We start from the raw sequence: 19,303 nt of genomic DNA, 5'->3' as shown, positions 1-19,303 counted from the left end.
GAGGGAGAGGGAGAAACTCAAAGAGAGAGAGTGTGGGACTTTTGTGGCAGGTGATTCAGAAGGAGAGTGAGGGACTTTAAGGGGAGGTGATTCAGAGGGAAAGTGAGGGACTTTTAGGGGAGATGATTCAGAGGGAATGTGAGGGACTTTTAGGGGAGGTGACTCAGAGGGAGAGGGAGAAACTCAAAGAGAGAGAGTGTGGGACTTCTGTGGGAGGTGATTCAGAAGCAGAGTGAGGGACTTTTAGGGGAGGTGACTCAGAGAGAGTTGGAGAAACTCAGAGGGAGAGTGTGGGGCTTCTGTGGGAGGTGACTCAGAGGGAGAGTGAGGGACTTTTAGGGAAGGTAACTTACAGGAAGAGTGAGGGAATTTTAGGGGAGGTGACATACAGGGAGAGTGAGGGTTTTCTCAGGGAGGTGACTCAGAGGGAGAGTGAGGGACTTTCAGGGGAGGTGATTCAGAGGGATAGTGAGGGACTTTTAGGGGAGTTGACTCAGTAGGAATGTGAGGGACTTCTGGATGAAATAGTTCAGGGGAAAGAAGAGAGCCTTATGGTGAGGGAAGACATGGGTAAGAATGGAGTCCTGCTTGGTGAGGGCACACAGGAGCGATCAAGTCAGGAGCTCCTGCATCAAGGGTCCAGCATTAGCAGAGAAAGGGAAGGACTGCTGAGTGGCGTGAGAATAGCAGATAAAGCTCTGAGGCCTTGAAGAGACAGGGCCCAAGGCCAATCTTTAATGGGGCCAGGGTACCTGGGGGTCTGAGAAGAACACAAAAGCCTGATTAGGCTTTGAGTTAGACCACTTTTTGTGGTCCTCTCCCTTATTCCTGCCTCCCACCACCTTCTCAGCTCCATCTCTGATACCAAAGAACTGGCCAGTCCAAGGGAAGATCCAGATACAAAACCTGAGTGTCCGCTATGATAGCTCCCTGAAGCCAGTCCTGAATCATGTCAATGCCCACATCTCCCCAGGGCAGAAGGTCAGTGCCAAGCCCTAGTGCTGGGGAAAATAGGTCGGAGGGACAGGGAGGGAAGCAGTGGGGGAAGGGGAGGAGAAGAGGTGAGTTCCAGGGTCACATGACTTCCAATCAAGGTTCAGTCCTCCACCAGCCTTAATGCTCAGCTCTCTTGGTCTGGAATCCCACAGCCTCCCTCCCCAGACTGCTTTAGGGCTTTAGTCCAACGTACATACTCACCGGCATTGGTGCCAGACCTTGTGGTAGCCTCAGAGGGTCTGGTGTGGCAACCCCCTGCTCCCTTTCCTTTTATTGAGGCTTGAGACACTTGACATAAATGTCCCCTGTAGCAAGAGAAAAAGGAATGAGGTATTTCCTAGGATCACCTCTCTCCCTGAGATGAGGAAACTTGAGCCTAGGGTCTCTCTCTGTTCCTATCTATCTCACTGTGACACTTGCTCTCTCTTCTCTCTCTCTCTCTGTCTCTCTCTCCCTCTCTCTCTCTCTCTCCGTCTCTCTCTCTTCTTGCCTCTGTCTCTATCTTTGCCTGTCTCTCTCCTTGTCTCTGTCTCTGTTTCTCTGTCTCTCTGTCTCTCTCTCTGTCTCTCTCTCTCTCTCCTTGTCTCTTTCTCTGTCTTTTCCCCCATCACTCTCTGTTTCTTTTTAAACTCTATCCACAATAAAAGTGAGAGTAAGGTAGCTCCTTTTGTCCCATACCAGAGATGCTCTCATAAACACATAACCCAGGACAGGGAGGACTGATATGTTCCCAAACCAGCTTATTTGAAAACCTAGGCACACACAGATATTCACAAGTACATACATACGTGCATATACACACACAGATGCATATACACTTTTGGGGGGGGGGGGTCCAGACCTATGATTTCATTAATGAAATGAATTCCTATTGAGGAAACCCCCTCCACTGATGCAGAACAGCAGCTTATGATGTTAAAGTTGCCGAGGGCACAGAAAAGTTAAGTGACCCACAAGGCCAGTACGTGTCAGGGGTAGGACATAAACCCAGGTCTTCCTGACTCCAAGGTCAGTTATCTATTATTCCATATTGTCCTTCTATGTGTATGTACATATGAATACATACAAATGTGTTTACATGGACATACTTTCATATTTATACAGAGAAATGCACTGTGTATACACATAAATACATGCAAATGTTTACACATATATATAGACATATAGACATACACAGATAAACAGAGGCTCACACAAAATCATGCATGGATATACACAATTATAGGCACACAAACAAGCAGATGCACAGCCCCTCCTGGAGATATCTTCCTCACCTTCTTTAGAAAACAAGCTATAAGCCTCCAGTCCATCCTTGGCCGAACTCTTCAGAGAGCCTCATCAGAGATAGAAGGTAAAATTGCCTACCTTCCCCTGGGAGGACTTGGTCCCCAGCTTCTCCCAAAGCTACTCCTTGGGTCCTTCCTATTGCAGATTGGGATCTGTGGCCGAACAGGCAGTGGAAAGTCATCCTTCTCTCTTGCCTTCTTCCGCATGGTTGACATGTTTGAAGGTGGGTCTTCCTTCCCAACCCAACACTCCCTGACTGCCCTTCATCACACAGAGCTCGCTCCTTATAGAAAGGGCAAATTCTCACTGCTGTACCCCTGTTCTTAGAATCACTCTTTCACAGTGAGTAGCTGTGTCCATTTGTCTGTCTGTCTAACTAGGTAATGGATGCTCCAGGTTGCATGTCAGGTTTGAATGTTTCTATGACACTCACAGCCTCAATCCAGAGGGTCAATCACATGGCCTGCCCCTGCTTCCAGCTAGGTCCCTTTTACCCAGGCAAGTTGACCCCCCAGTACTTGGCACAGTCCCCCTGGGTGAGTTGACCCCTGATTAATACAGGGAGGATCGTCATCGATGACATTGACATTTCAAAGCTGCCCCTGCAGACCTTGCGATCCCGACTCTCCATCATCCTCCAGGACCCCATCCTCTTCAGTGGCACCATTCGGTGAGTAACACCCCAGGGGAGGCCCAGGAAAGACCAGAGATGCTACCATAGGGGGAAGAGCTCCCCCCCCAGCCCAGGAACCTCATGGTGTGCGCAATGTTCTAAAATGGACCCAAGAGATTTCTAATTCTAGGGTCAAGCTGTGTAACCTTGGAAATGTTCCTTCTCTTCCCTAGAGTTTAGTTACCTCATCTATAACATGAGGTCATTGGACTACAGCACTCTTTCCCAACCCAAAGTATGCCGCAGACAATCTATATTGCCCTCCACAGCCTCAGTGGCCAAGAGAGTGGGAGTCAAGGAAAGAGGGAGTAGGAATGAGACAGCAAAAAGAAGAGCCAGATAGAAGAAGGAGAAAAAGAAAAATGGGAGATCATTTTTAAGATTTTAACTACAACTTTGTAGATTTTAACTACATTTTAACTTTGATTTTTACTCCCACAATTGAAAAAGAAAAGAAAAAGAAAGCCATTGTAACAAATATTCACAGTGAAGCCAAATAAATTCCCACATTGGTTATGTCCAAAAATCTGACTCATTCTGCATCTTGAGTCCATCACCTCTCTGTCAGGAGGTGGCTGGCATGTTTCATCACCATTCTCTGAAATCAGGGTTGGTCATTGATCAGAGTTCTTCAGTTTTTCAAAGTTGTTTGTCTTTAACACTTTTGCTATTGTATAAACTGCTCTGCTGGTTCTTCTCACATCATTCTGCATCAGTTCATGCAAGTCTTCCCAGGTTGCTCCGAAAATGCATTGATTGATTTGCCCAGGTCCACACAGCTAGTATCTGAGGCAGGATTCAAACTTAGGTCTTCCTGACTCCAAATCCAGTGCTGCCCTGTTGGTACTAGAGTAAGGTGGCTCTCCTGGCTAAAATTAAGCCTTTGGATGATGAGAGGTTTGACTTCAAGCTTTGTTCCACTCCCTAGGACTATTCTGCTGTTTTTCAAATGGAAAGTAGCGACTGCCTACTCCCTGCCACTGCCTACAACAACTATCTCTCTAGTCCTCAGGTCCAAACTCCCAACCTCTGGGGCCCATGTCCCATCAGATACCAGGACTCTTCCTCCAGGTCAGCTAAGAGGCTGGACTAGATGGTTTCTGATGCCCCTTCCAGCCCTGAGATTCTGTGCCTTTGTGATCTATATCAACTATTAAGTTTTTACTGAACACTTATCGAAGGTTCCAAAATATAGATCTAAAGTCACAATTTTCAGGTTTTTGCACTCCTTCCCCCTCCACACACACACACACACACACACACACACACACCAATGCCTAACACTGTGCTGATAGTCATTCATTGATTTGCTCATTCAGCAAAAGTCTTCCAAGGACCTACCATGTTGGGAGACGCTGTGGGGGGATCAGAGGTGCCAAAGATGAATTAAATAGTTCCTGCATTGAGGGAGTACACAGCCTCATTGGAGAGATGAGATATGCACACCACTTGTCATATGCAGGCAACATGTTGACCTTTAGTGTGAACCCCAAATTTCTAACCTATCAGCTGTGAAAAAGGGTGAATGGAAAAATGGCAGTTGCTTTAAGCCCCAAGGCCAAAAGGACTCTCAGGAAGAGAGTCCTGACCCCTCCACGTCAGAGGCCACTGCTTAGGGCTTCAACTTAGCCAGTTCAAAAACCAGAACAGTGTTGTTCTGAGCCAAGTAGAAGGGAAAGGAGAGGCTGAGAGATCAGCAGCAAGCATTCAAAGAACAGCCAAGATGGCAGGGACCTCCATGGTCATCTACCCAAGCAGGAATCCCCCTGACAACATCCTCATTGAGGGGTCTCCTTGAAGACTCCAGTGATAAAGAAATCATTCGTCCAGAGGCCCCCCCATTATACTTCAGGTCAATTCTGATTGTGAGCAAGTTTTTTTTGGTTGTATCAGACTGAAATCCAGCATCTCTGTGACTTCTGCCATGGGGTCTTAGTTCTGCCCTCTGGAGCTTAACAGATTAAGTTTGATCTCTGCTCTGGGGTTCAGTGAAACAAACTTAGTTTCTATTTTCTATGATGACTCTCTTCAAATGCTAGAAGACAGCTACCATGTTTTCCACCTAAATTTTGGCTGCTCCAAGCTGACCATATCCAGGTCCTTTAACCAGTCCTAATGTCACAGTCTCCAATCTTCATGATGCCATGAAAAGATCAGGAGATTTAGAGTGAGGATCCAGAGGTTCTGAGAGCAAGCCCTAGTGCTGTGTAACATGGGGCAAGGCCCTTCAACTTTCTGGGCTTCAGTCACTTCCTTTGTAATTGAAAGAGCTGAACTAGAGGCATGAGTTATGGGTCAAGAAGGTAAAAGAGGGTCTTCTCCCGGGAGAGGGGGCCTGGAGGATCACTTCCAGATCTAAATCTATGACCTGGTCATAGATTATCCTGGTCACTCTCCTCTGAATGTGTGCCAGTTTGTCTATCTCTTCCTAAAATATAGTGCCCAGAACTGAGCACTCCAGATGGGGTCGGACCAAGGCCCAGAAGCCCCTCCCTGCTGATATCAGCTGGAAGAGAATTCCTGATCTTGGGGCAAGATCACTCATTATGTTCCTAGCCCCAGCCCTGGCCCCATTCTTTGCAGTGCCCTTGGGTTGGGTGGGGCTGGGTCAGGCTGCTCACTGGCCATTCATTTGGATCTCTGTGCTGCTCTGCAGGTTTAACCTGGACCCAGAAAAGAAGTGCTCAGACAACACCCTGTGGGAAGCCCTGGAGATCGCCCAGCTAAAGCTAGTGGTGAAGGCACTGCCCGGGGGACTAGGTAACTGTGCCCACCCCTACTTCCTGCCAAGATGGGGAGGAATCCTAGTTCTACAGGGGCTATGCTGAGTCAGTCTACATGAAAGCTTGGATACAGATCCATCTACTCCCCTACAAATGTCTTACACATACATAGCCCAAATCTTCCCTATAATAACAACTAGAACTCTGCTTCAAAGCCTGGGAGCACCAGGAACATCAAAGAGACCTGGGCTTCCTGATAGTAATGAATGAACTGTTCATATTGATGCCACAACACTCCTGGACCCATTGTTTCTCCTACCCCATTTCATACCATTCATCTATCTATCCCTGGAACCCTGGGAATGGGGAGAAGGCAGTGGACTGAGTAGTGTCTCCATATTACATACAAGGCCAAGAGATGGAAAGTACATACCTTAAGCCAAACATTAATAGAATCAAGACTGGCTTTGCCCATAGAACAGCTGGACCCTCAAACATCCAATCAATTAATCCAGAGTTAGTACAGCCAGATAAAAGGACGGGCTGGATGAAGGTGTGCTTCAGGAACAACTATCTCCTTTCTTTCCCACATCCCAACACTACCAAGGACCCCCAAAAGCAACATCACACCACTTCTCAGTGACATAAAACCACCTAGTGACCAATGATCAACCCATGAAAAACATACATATTCATTCATTCAGCAGCATTTATTAAGCACCTGCTCTATACCAGGCACTGAAGATGCAAAGACAGAAATGAAACATTCCTTGCCCTCAAGGAGCTTACATTCTATCAGAGGAGACAACACATGCATCTATAAGTATATACAAGCCACATATAAAATAGATATAGTACTTGTGTAGAAGGAGGGCACGAATAATTGGGGGGTGGGTCAAAAAAGGCCTCTCATAAGGGAATGGCACTTAACTTGAGCCTTGAAGGAAAAGAAGATGGCAATTCTAAGAAATGGAGGTAAAGTCTCTCTCTCTCTCTCTCACACACACACACACACACACACACACACACACACAGACACACACACACAGAGTCATTGCTCTTTTGCAGATGCCATAGTCACGGAAGGTGGGGAGAATTTCAGCCAGGGCCAGAGGCAGCTCTTCTGCTTGGCAAGGGCCTTTGTGAGGAAAACAAGCATCTTCATTATGGATGAGGCCACAGCCTCCATCGACATGGCCACGGTCAGTCTTGGGGGTCTAAGAGCAGTCCTAGATGGTGATGGTTGGGGAGTTGAGAGGCGGGGAGGGTGGGAAAGTTGTTATGCAAAATAACACTCAACCCATACTGTGGATGCTTAAAAACAGAATAGATGTATTGTAGAAATGAGATGGAGAAGAGAAAATGAGCCATAGTGTTCCAAGTTCATGCACACATGTATACAGGGATGCAGGCATGCTCCATGCCATTATTAGCTCTGCCTGGCACACAGTAGACCTTTGATAAATATCTGTTGGTTTATTGAATGATTGTTGATGAAACAAAGAAAACTAGCAGCCCTCAGTGCTGAGTAACCCCCTTCTACTTCCAGAGTGATGATTGTAAAATAGTGGAAGGTATTAAGTACTAAGACTTGCAGTTTTTTATGCCATCTGCAAAATTTAACCATAGGTACTATAAATGAGAGCTCTTCGCCCAATGACCATCAAATCGGCGTTAACCTTGGAAAACCTCAAACTCACCTCACTATCAATATTCTCATAGTACCAAACACTAAAGGGCGGTTGCAGGTGAATAGAAGGCTGGTTCACAGGTTCTTCTTGCAGAACTAACAAATGAATTAGGAGATTTGGTTTCGACGTGTGCTCAAAGTCATCAAGAAATATAATTTCATGGGAAGCTCATACATCTTCCCTATAATAACAACTCTTAAAGTACTCCTGTTAAGCATAAGCAAAAAGACTAGCATGAAACTGTGGTCTGTGCACCAACATTAATTGCAGAAGATGAAAAGGTAGAGAAAGTCTATGAAGAACTTGACAAGAGCCTCCAAACAAGTCAAGGAATACTTTGATACCTAAATATGAAGATGGACATAAAAGAGGGTGGCAAAAGCATGTTTGGACAATTTGACTCAGGTGTGAGAAATGAAAGAGGCCAAAGACATGCTGACTATCCAGAAGCCTTACACATATATGTTATGAATGTTTCCCTTTTCAATTTTTTTCAATTTATTGATGCCTTTTTTACATCACAAGCGTTTCCTGATACTCCCCACTCACCGCCTCCCTCCCCCACCATTGAATTCTCCTATTTAACAAAGAAAAAGAGTTAAGAATAACAAGGCAACCACACCTGACAACATATAGAGTACCCCATTTCCTCTTTACTGGCAGAAGGGCTGTGTGTTTCATCCTCTCTTCTTCAGAACTAAGATTGTTTATTGCAATTAATCTGAATTCACCTGCCTTCCAGTGCCGCTTTTTATGCTATAGTAGTCTGTATATATTGTTCTCTGGGTTTTGCTTGGTCAATATTTTATTCCAGAAGAAAATCTAACAAGAAGTGAACAAAATCAAGAGAGAAGAGGAGGAGGAGGAGGAGGAGGAGGAGGAGGAGGAGAAGAAGGAGGAGAAGGAGAAGGAGAAGAACAAGAACAAGAACAAGAACGAGAAGGAGAAGAAGAAGAGGAAGAAGAGAGAGAAAAGGAGGGTAGGAATTGACTATATTTTAATAGACAGGAAACAACTGGTTGCTTAATGTGGGAGTCATATCAGAATCAACTCTCTTTTGCAGTCTAGTCATCGACTAGTTAGATCAAAGGTCAGAATCAATATTGAATTAGCAAAAGGCCAAAGACATTGCAAACAACTGCAATAGTTTCTATTTGAACTATTCATACAAGTCACCAATGCTGGTGGGGGGGGGTAGGAATGGGAAATAGGAGAAGGCAGAGATTATCACCATTTCCTACAGAAGTTTAACCAATGTAAAAAAAAACTGTTGTTACAATTAAGAGACCAACAAGGCCTATAAACATTGATCTTCTTGACAAGACGAGAAACGGAAACCAAAGGAAACACTGGTTTAGAATACAGGCTCATTTATAAGACAACCCAGAGGAAGATGGTGGAAGACTGCAAGGATTGTCACTTCATAAAAAATTAAAAAGAATCAAAGTAGAAATATACCCACAGAAAACTTGGTATGAGACTCATAGGGTTATAGTCTCAGAGATCTAGAATTGGAAGGGTCCTCAGAAACTAGATTATCTATTTCAACCACTTCATTTAATAGGCAATGAAACTAATGCCCAGAAGGTTAAGTAACTTGCCCAAGGTCACTCTGACCCCAGCTCCAGAGAATTCTAACTGCCTGAGCCACGGTATCCTGAGTCTACATAAATGAAACTGGCAAAAGGATAATAAAGACAGAAAATGAAACAAATTTATCACCATTTCCTTAACAATTCATTTTTGCCCTCAATAATAGTGGAAGCGCTATATCTGGAACCTGATATTTCAGTCCCTGACATGCTGCATGACAAAGTAAGAACAACACTTAAGCAGCTGGACCAAACCAAGTATGTCTCCTCAAAATTCCATGCTTAAAAAAATACAACAGAAAACATTGAGAAGTTATTTTATAAACTATCTCAGGGAAGGGAAGATATCAAAAGAAAAGTTAAAAAAATCATAAACTATACTAACATTCAAAAAAAGAAGAATGGAGGCAGCTAGGTGGCACAATGGATAGAGCTCTGACCTTGGAGTCAGGAGGACCTGAGTTCAAATCCAACTTCAGACACTTGACACTAACTAGCTGCGTGACCCTGGGCAAGTCACTTAACCCTAATCACCTAAGCAAACAAAAAAAAAAGAATGAAAACATCAGTCACTACCCACCAATATGCCTACTTTCTCATCTTTAGGGAATCTTTTATGGGTATAATCTACATTCATATTGAAGGCATCCTTGATAAAAGTATAATAGTCAAGCTTTTGTAAAAAACTCTTGAGAAAAGAGTACATCTTAAGTGTCCTACAAGTGACTGTAAGATGCAAAGGATGCAAGAATCTTCTATTTGTTGTTTGTTTGTTTGTTCTTAAGTGTTTGACTTGGTAGAACAAAAAGCTGTCTTAAAGGCGCTCCTCCAACAGAAGGAGCAACATGCATCTGTTAAGATCACACAAATACAGCAGGGGGTTGTCCAGAGAATCCCTGATCAATTGACTCTACAAAAATCAACTTCTTGAAATTACAGGACATAAAGGGCAGGTAATAGAGACTATAATATGTAAGGATATGCCCCTTTCAGATTTAGAGGGCTCACTCCCTTAGACAGTATCTGTTAGATCAAAGCAAAAGCATTTTCTAAGTTGGATACTAAGAACAATAACAATGAAACTGAAATGCGTATGCTCTGGCCCTCTCCCCCAGAGCTGCTCTAGCTACATCTCCTCTCAGAGTTCTAGAGAGTAACCCTGAGGCACTGGGGTGTATCACAACATGTACCCCACAAACTTGGGCTGTTCTTTCCCACAAATACACACGTTGTCAGTGGAAAGATTATGTACATGTAGAGTTCACATGCACGTGTGTAGGGAATATAATATGTCCAATGTAACTTACAATCCCGGTCTTTCGGGACCCCCAGATCTTCTAGTGACGTCATCATACTACTCCTTTCAGGAAACAGTGTCTCAGTTAGTTATTCCACTAAGCCCCACAAGCCATCTCTGGGACTAAGGGAAAGGCTCCAAGGCTAGGCCAAGGTCTCTACTGGTTCTAGTTTCAGTCTCAGCTGACATCCTAGCCTTGAGCACTACAATATATATTTAGAAAAAAAACAGAGTCCACACCCTAAGACCGGCAGCAGTGTCAGCACTGGGGCCCGCTTTCTCCTGAGGAGGATCCGTCCTCTAGCTATTGACCTCATGAACTCCTCTTTGACTCAACTCCACAGCTGGGCCTTGGCCCTGCCCTCTACTGACCACAGTCTCCTACAGTCATATGCTTGTGTTGCCAGATTCCATTACCGGTGGCTGGGGATCAAGGAGGAAGAGCAGAGAGAAATCCCCTCCCCCTCCTTGCTGCACCCTAGATGAAGCACAGAAGAGAAAGTGCAGAGTGAGTTCTTCTTCCATAACTGGCTTATCTAATGTCAGAGCTGTCTAGTTTACTTTTTTAAAAACCCCCAGGTGTATGGTAGGTCCTTAGCTTCAGTTCCTGAGTCTTTCATGGGCAAATGAGCCACTAAAAATCTGAAAGGGGCCACACTCCTTACAAGGGGCAAATTCTACCACTGCGAGTCTGAAAGCGGTGCACCCTTAGATCCCATTGTCTCTGTTACCTTCCTCTTAATCTTGTAATTTCATCTAGTAGATTGGGAGGATTCAATTGATTAGGAGTCCTCTGATCAAACTCCAAATACACAAGATTCTTTGATAAATGAAATCACAGAGATAACATCATTAAATGCTTCTCTAATTATTAGCATCCACTCAGGCATAAAACAGACATACAGGAATTCCCCATAGATGATAAAAGTTTTCCAGAGGCTCTTCACAGAATTTGGGAGTAGAAATGGAACCCAGAAACCATCTAATTCAACCCATACATCATAGAAGTCCCCACTAGAACATATCCAACAAATAGTTGTCCAGAACCTACCCCAAACAGGGGAAATTCACCACCTCTCAAGGAAGGTCACCCAATTTTTGGACAGCTCTAATTGTTATGAAGTTGTTTTTTTTTTCTCACATCGAGTCTAGATTTGCCTCTTTGCAACTTTTCCCCATTTTTCTTGGTTCTGACCTCTAGGACCAAACAAAATAAATCTAATCCCTCCTTCATATGACAGCCCTTTAAATATTAGAAATCATATTTTGTTTGAGGATGGTTTTATACTGATTGAATCAAGTCCTAGAGCACTACAGGGCCCTTTGATGAGATCTATGAGTTCAAAAAAGATTACCTTAGCAATCAATATAGGAAAAACTAAATGGATGAAAAATGTCTATTGTCCAGTCTATGACATACAGTTAAATGGCCAGTCTATCAGTACAATGCACAATTAACTAGGCCCAAAATTGAATAAGACTAAAATGCATTTGAGAAAATGTTCAATGCTTTTAAGGATTCTCAAGCTGTCCCTTGACACAAAACTTCATCATTTTTATTCAGTTTTCCTCCATATGATGCCAAATCTTTGTAAATCTTGGAAAACCCAGAGGACTCAAAATTGAAGGCCATTCAAGTGGCCATGGAGAACTACAAGTGGACACAGATAGGCTGCAACATTTTTCCAATAATGGTTCACGCACAAGGAGGGATACAATTGAGAAAGTAGATTATTGTAAAAGGTGAGTTCATCATGTGGAAAGAACAAAGAATAAAAGATGGATAAATAATAGATGCTCTATTGATACCCACATAATGTAAAAGGACTCAAAGAAAGGCCTCCAACAAGGATGCGTGGATTCACTATGGAATATCTGCAGAAGATAATGAGCAAGAATCACAAAGAATGAGGAAGTATGGACAGGCTGGGCTCCATACCAACAGAAGAAGTGCCAAAACCAGTGAAATCACCAAGAACTAGCATGGCATGATTGAGAGCAGACCTTGCCAAACCAGCCTCCTTTGCCTTTTTTTGGACAGGGCTACTAGACAGGGCAGCTCAGAAAATAGTTTAAATGATGAACCCAGATTGGCACATGATGATAACTACTTCCTTTGCTGGCTTTAAAATTTTTCCAAAACCAAAGTCATTGGTCTATTGTTTGAAGAGCCTATCTTCTTCTGCTTTGCCTAAGTGGCACAGTAAGTAGAGTGCTGGACAGCTCCTCTTTAAATCTTGAGTTTGAATTCTGCCTCAGACACTTACTAGCTGTGTGACCCTGGGCAAGTCACTTAACCTCTCAAAGTTCCAGGTCACTCTCTAGGACTATAAGTTGCAGAGAAGGTGCTAACCTGCATTGACAGAGGTGGTTTCCCTTCTGGAGAGTTCCTTATACCAATGAAATCACAGCTGCAGACCCTAACCCTCCAAACTGTTACCAAATCTTACCCATTGTACCTTCATAATATCTTCTCTCCTCCGATACTGCCACCATCCCGGTACGTGCCCTCATCATTCCAGTCTTGGACTGTCATTCTATTATCTGTAGCTCTAGTCCAAAAATTCAAGTCCCATTCCTTCAAACGATCTTCTTTACCAACTGAATTATCTTCCCAGCTGCTCACTTCCCATACTCTCTTTTTAATCTTCTAAAGCACTGATGTCAAACTAAAAGAGAAATGGAGGCAGCCAATCAGTACATAAAGATCCCTGTGGGCAGTATACTGACTTAGCTTTAAAAATGTAATATTATCTGTGTTTAGTTGTGTTTTTATTTATTTTGTTAAATATTTTCCAATTACGTTTTAATCTTGTTTGGGTTCAGGGATGTTGTGCACTCAGGCTGCATGTTTGACACCTCTAAAAGCCCCTTCCTTTGATTGGCAGCCATGAGAGAAATACCACCTATGACCTTATGGTCTTCACTTTTCTGTCTAGGACTTCCTAATTCCTAAAGATAGTCTCTAGATATCTCCTGTCCATTTCATTTGTCTCCAGATGAATCTGTAGAAGTGGAAAGCAATCATCAGATTTGTCAAGTCTCGAGATTTTTCTGTGACATCCCAGATACATATGCCTCAGGAAATCAGTGTATTCCTTGATTATTCATGTCTAACTGATACATGAGCACCTCAGTATACCTTATTAGCACTCATCCTTTCTTCCTGCGGTCCTAACCTTAACCATCTCCTGGAGATGCCAGTGGTTCATCATCATTCCATGGAGCATAGGAAGTGGCTTCTTCCTCAGAATCCAGTTCCACCCTCTACAGAAAAAGCCTCAAGCCTATTGATCATCTCCAAAGGTTCAGTTGTCCTTCTTCCCCCATTATCCTTACTGTGACACAGTCTTCTACCTTCCAACCTCAAGACACATTTTTGGATAGCCTTTATATTTGGATTGCTCCTTATCCTTCTTTGTTTCCTTCTTGAATCATTTCCTCCATTCTTGCAAGGAATGCTTCATCCTCCCGGATAAGCTGCAGAGTAGATGGCTTCCCCCAGGCCTTTTGACATTCTCCTCTAATGGGGGGGGGGGGGGGGGAACCAGTGTGATATTTGTACATATGTTGTTGCTAATTGGTTCTCTAAAAAGCATAAATAGAGCACAATACCTGCGGCTCATGCATTTTTTATACCTACTGAAACTGATTTTCAATTCTCTATGGCTCTCTTTGTCAATTCTCCCCTATTACTTGCATGGCTAATTGCTCCTTTACTGCATGGGTCAGGAGTGGGGCAGGACTCCTAAATAAGGTTCATTTGTTTTGGGGGTTTTGGTTTGTTTTTGTTTTTGTTTTTGTTTACATTAAGTGTACCTGCCTTTTTTTCTCCCATTATTTAGCATTGATTGCACAAGTAAGTTTGAGTTTCAATTAGAAGATCAATAGCTCTTCTCATATGCTTCCTCTAAGGTCTTCTGTAGAAATCCAGCTTTCAACCATTTCTTGCCTCTTCCTTTCTCTTCTCTCCTCTCATCATTTGTCAGGTTCTTTGTGCTTGAACGCCTTCCTTTTTGCTCAGGTATGCGGGTGAAGCTTCCCTCCACATAACCACAATCAGTTCAGTCTCTGTTGACTTTAGAAATGGTTCCATGGTGGGAACAGTAGTGGACAAGAGGCAAGTAGGGGGAAAAAACAAGGTGGTAGTGATGGGAGATTGTGTCCATGAGATGCTTTCAAGCCAGGCCAGGACCACTTTCTGCTTAGTCTCAACCCTCTCAGGGGAATACAGCTTTCATCCTTTTTCCCACAGGAGAACATCTTACAGAAGGTGGTGATGACAGCCTTTGCTGACCGCACTGTGGTTACCATAGCGGTAAGGGGGCATGATGCACACAGCCTCAGGAAGGGAAAGCCCAGGGAGCATCTGGCTTGGGGGTGTGGTGGGGGCCATTAGAGAAACCACCTACATAAACCATCCCCCTGTTCTGACCACAGTCATGCACAAGAAAGCCTCTTCCTCCTCCCACACCTCTAAACCCCAACCTTGCTGCACCAAGAGATTCCATTTAGTTTGAGCCTCTTAAGAACAAGATAGAAGGCTGGTCTTGAAGCCAAGGAAACCTGGGTTCAAGTCCAATCTCTAACATACACTGGCTGTGTGACCTGAGCAATTCATTTAACCTCTTAGTGCTCTATGCAGCTCCCTAAGACTATCATTTGTTGAGAAGGTGCCAACCTGCGTTGGTACAGGGAGTTTCTTCACCTGGGAGTTCCCCATAAGTTCCCCAATAAGGGGAAAGGGCCAGGCATAGCCTCCCCAACATAGTCTCCATTTCACTTCTCCTACCCGTAAGGTGGGGAGGGGATTTCTGATTGGAGCCTACACTGTTTTGACTCAAGTGTTCCAATTCTCATTGGTATTTCTCATGGTTCTTCCTCCTTTATGCTCTCAAGGCTCCTCATTTCCCTGGCTCCCCAGGATGGCTGGGACAAGGATAAGGGATTGAGGTTGGCTTGTGGGTCCCTGGCCTGTTAGTAGGTTTCAGTTGACCCCTGATAAAGCATTCCCAAGTCTCTGAGCTCTGAAGGGTTCTAGTCCCGTTGACTAAGTCCCATTAACAACACCAATAATAATAAGGATGATAATAATAATTATAATAAATCAGTTAGTAAAACATTTTAATGTTGGCATAGGACTTTAGGTATGTTGATCTCATTTTGACCTCACAATAACCCTGTGAGGTAGATGCTATTGTTATCCCCATTTTACAGATAAGGAAACTGAAGCTGAAAGATTTGTCCAGAGTCATGCAGCTAAGTGACTGAAACAGGATTTGAACTCAGCTCTTCTTGACTTCAAGTTCAGCACTCAATCCACCGTTCCACCTAGTTGCTATTACCTCAAAAGCAGAGAGTATATAGAGATGATTAGTTTGTAATCATCTTGATCATTCCCAGCTATTCTAAGGGGGAGGTAACATGGATAGGATGGAAAAAAAGGTAACTCCAAAAAAATACAGAAAGCCCAGGTGACTTCCCTATTTCGTGAGTGAGGAGCCCAGTAGCCACACGAAGCAAGGTAGACATGCACTGCATTAGATTCTGATGCTGAATTTAAGTATCTAACTTGTGGGTAAGGAATAAAGAGACATCGTTAACAATTTACAAGACTCAGCCCTGCTTTGCAACTCTGGCTCCGTCACAGAATTCCCCTATCTTGTCAAGCCTGGCCCTCTGATCTTTGGGAAGGAGACATCCCCTTGGGAACAAAAGGAACCCCTGCCCCATGATGGCACACAAGCTTGAGTATTAGGGTACAGACTTGAGCTACGGGTTCTATCTTTCAGTTCCTAGTACAGATTTTTACTTATCTCTGCTGGTTCATCTCAGCTCCACTTACTGCCTCTCTAATCCTCCCTCCAGTCCTCATTCCCTGCCCAAGCACCCCAAGCCCATCTGTACCCCTTTTTCCCCATCCCTCCTACCCACTCATGCCTTTCTCTTCCAACACTGAATGCCTATTCATACTCTTGTTCCCATCACAACTATGGATACCCTCAGCTCTTCTTTGCCTTAGCATGGTCCCATCTGGGCTTTCTCTCCCCAGCACCGCGTGCACACCATCCTGAATGCCGACCTCGTGATTGTGATGAAGCGTGGCGCCATACTGGAATATGATAAGCCCGAGGTGCTGCTCAGCCGCCCAGACAGTGTCTTTGCCTCCTTTGTCCGGGCTGACAAGTGAGCTGTGCTGGAGTGATTCCAAGTGCCATTTTCCCCCTCTTTATCACCTCCTCCAACCTGGATTTTCTAGCTATGTAAATCATTTGTAAATAAAGAGATTAATTACTTCCTATCAGATCCTCCAGATTTCCTATGGGGCTCCTTCATATTCCTCTTCCTAATTCAGAATCCTGGTAACTTGGTAGCTACAGTTCCTAGGGGTGTGGCATCCTCACAAAGCATTAGCCTCTAACTAGAGAAATGCAACTATGCCTCAACTAATATACATATTACTTTGCATATGTAAAAGCATGAAATCATGCATAGAGAACTGGCCTCAAAGCAGGATTCAAATCCAACTTCTAATCCATAATGATGACGTGACCCTGGGCCAAGTCACAACCTCTCAGTACTCTAGGCAACTCTCTAAGACTTTAATTTGCAGAAAAGGTGCCAACCTGCATTGTGAAAGGAGTTTTCTCCTCTGGGAGTTCCCTATACTACTGAAATCATAGGTCTACTTTCTATTCACTAAGTAACACTAGCCCCAGTGGCCATCCCATGGAATGTGGGTGGTTGATTGGCCTGGACCCTGGCCTGGACTCCTGGGGGACACATGAAAGATTTGTCAATTTGGGATGCCACAGCAAACCCTGGGTGGGCTCTTGGTTCCCCCATCCCTCCAGGGTTGGGAAGTTGGGAAAGAATCTCAGTGCACCCTTCATCAATACAGATCACAACCTCACAGTAGCTGAAAAACTCAGCACCCTATGACAAGTGAGCGATGAAACTGTGCGCTTTGGACCTTGAACTAAAGACGTATCCCATCCATCACTGTTTTCTAATTGGGTAGATTCTGCCATGGACTACTCCATATACTACTAGCAAATAGCCTCAGAAAGGTCAAGATGACAGAATGAGGAATCAGAATAAGACTTTTAGTTAAAACCTGTGAAATGTTTTCTTTCTAAAAATGTCTGCATTTTTAAAGTTAACCAATCAGTGATGTCACAATGAAGCGAGCCACTCCCTAAAGCATAGGATAGCAGAAAGATTACAATCACAGAGGCAATCCTTCTAGGCCAGGAGTTCTTGGATCTGAAGCCTATGAACTTGGTTTTTAATATTTTGATAACTATACTTCAATATAATTTGTTTCCTTTGTTATCCTATAATATTTATTTTATGAACTTTAAAAATACTATTGTAAGAAGGGGTCCAGAAGCTTCACTAGATTGCCACAGATTTGAGTCCGTGACATGAAAAAGAATGAAGAGCCCTTGATCCAGTCGAAATGTTAAAAATCACATACTTTATTTATTTTGAATCTGTGGACTAAGGAATAGAACCCCAATTTCCTCCTGGATCGTTACTCCCGTTTGCCTGCTTTCATTTTAACTGCCAATCTTGTAGCTTCTTCACACTGTTTCAGGACCCAGTTTCTGCCTACAGGACCAACCAGCAGTCTTAAACTTACCCCCAAGTTTTCACTGGTCTACTAACCTCGCCTCCAGATGCCTCTTCTGATACCTCTTCATGCTATGAAGGTGACTGTGGGTTCTCAATGGTAATGCCAATCAACAAGCATTTATTAAGCACTTACTCCACACCAGGCTCTGGCCTAGAGACAGGAAGACAAAAATGAAACAGTACCTAACCTTAAGGAGGTTACATTCTCCTACTAAGCTGGAAAAACTGACTCATCTCACTCACCTCTCTAGGTTTCGGGTATAGGTATATAGGTTATAGGTACAGGGACTGGTTGGGCTTATTAATCTTTAACGACCCTTTCAGCTCTAGACGTTACAACATTGTAAAATGGTTCCAATGACACTATTTCTGAGGAAGTTGTCCAAGATCCAACCAAACTGCTTAAGTTCAGAGGGGCTCATCACCAGCTTGGCTGCCCAGGTGATGAACTTTTCAGCCACTGCAATTCTCAAAGACTCATTTAGAGAGGGGCTATGATCATAAGCTATTACTATTTTACAGTGTTATTTCTTGGGGCACACTTGGAGTGGCAGCTTCCATATGAACATCATCTCTGACTTTCCCACCTTTTGGGTTCCCCACAACCTATTTCACTCAGCCTAAAGATGGTCTTTTTTTTTTTTTTACATTAGTCACTTATTGAATCATCTACTACTGATGAACAGTTCCCCAGTTCAAGGTCCTGAGTATATATTGCTATATGTACTCATTTAGGAAGGACTACAATCACAAAACCCAGCCCTGCCTAATTGGGAAATTCAAGGATAGAAGTCTTAATGGGCCATTCTTCCCACATCTATCCTCATTAAGGATCAGAGGCCCATGAGAGAGGCCAAGATATTGGCAACTTAGAACGTAAGACTGAATATTACCTTCCTCTACTCTACACACACACACACAAACACACTGGGCTGAAGAATGGAAATGATCACTGCTCACATTCCCAAATCTCTTCTCCATCCCTTCTCTCATGTCATGGTCCTGACAGCTCTGTGAAGTAAGAACAGCGATTATCATCCCCATTTTACAGATAAGAAAACTAAGCCCCAATCAAAGGCATGGATATGGTAGGTGGCAAAGTTTGGACATGAATGCTACTCTTCTGATTACAAGTCCAGTGCTTTTAGAAGGTAAGATATGGAAAAAGACACCTATGAGCCTGGGTGTAGGCAAACACCTGCATGCACACACATGATTCCTGTAGCTCCTTCCTGTAGCAGTAGTGATCTAGCTGGAAATAATTTGGGGTTCTATCCTTTATGCCACAGGTTTAAAAATAAAAGCATATGGACTTCAGACACTTAGACTAGAGCTTTTGTTGTTCAGTTGTTTAGTCATGTCGGACCCTTCATGACCTCATTTGGGGTTTTCTTGGCAAAGATACT

General features: G+C 43.7%; 1 protein-coding gene and 1 long non-coding RNA gene across 2 annotated transcripts in view; one reads left to right on the top strand and one right to left on the bottom strand.

Moving 5' to 3' along the window:
* Window positions 1-16,563, top strand: part of ABCC8 (ATP binding cassette subfamily C member 8) — a 117,730-nt gene extending 101,167 nt beyond the window's left edge. Inside the window, 7 exon segments of the mRNA XM_027852529.1 lie at window positions 851-981; window positions 2,428-2,506; window positions 2,845-2,953; window positions 5,613-5,716; window positions 6,748-6,881; window positions 14,515-14,577; window positions 16,312-16,563. Of these exon segments, the coding sequence (XP_027708330.1) occupies window positions 851-981; window positions 2,428-2,506; window positions 2,845-2,953; window positions 5,613-5,716; window positions 6,748-6,881; window positions 14,515-14,577; window positions 16,312-16,449 (758 nt within the window). The 3' untranslated portion in view covers window positions 16,450-16,563.
* Window positions 1-19,246, bottom strand: part of LOC114036128 — a 28,238-nt gene extending 8,992 nt beyond the window's left edge. Inside the window, exons 1-3 of the long non-coding RNA XR_003568303.1 lie at window positions 17,931-19,246; window positions 12,710-12,928; window positions 1,198-1,301 (exon numbers count right to left, since the gene is read on the bottom strand). This is a non-coding gene — a long non-coding RNA (uncharacterized LOC114036128). The remainder of the gene's footprint in view (window positions 1-1,197; window positions 1,302-12,709; window positions 12,929-17,930) is intronic.
* Between the last annotated feature and the right edge of the window lie 57 nt (window positions 19,247-19,303).

Source organism: Vombatus ursinus, unplaced genomic scaffold (assembly GCF_900497805.2).
Source record: "Vombatus ursinus unplaced genomic scaffold, bare-nosed wombat genome assembly UNPS02009770.1, whole genome shotgun sequence".
NCBI lineage: Eukaryota > Metazoa > Chordata > Mammalia > Diprotodontia > Vombatidae > Vombatus > Vombatus ursinus.
Note: the sequence above shows the minus strand (reverse complement) of the source record. Positions and strands in the feature narration are given on the sequence as shown.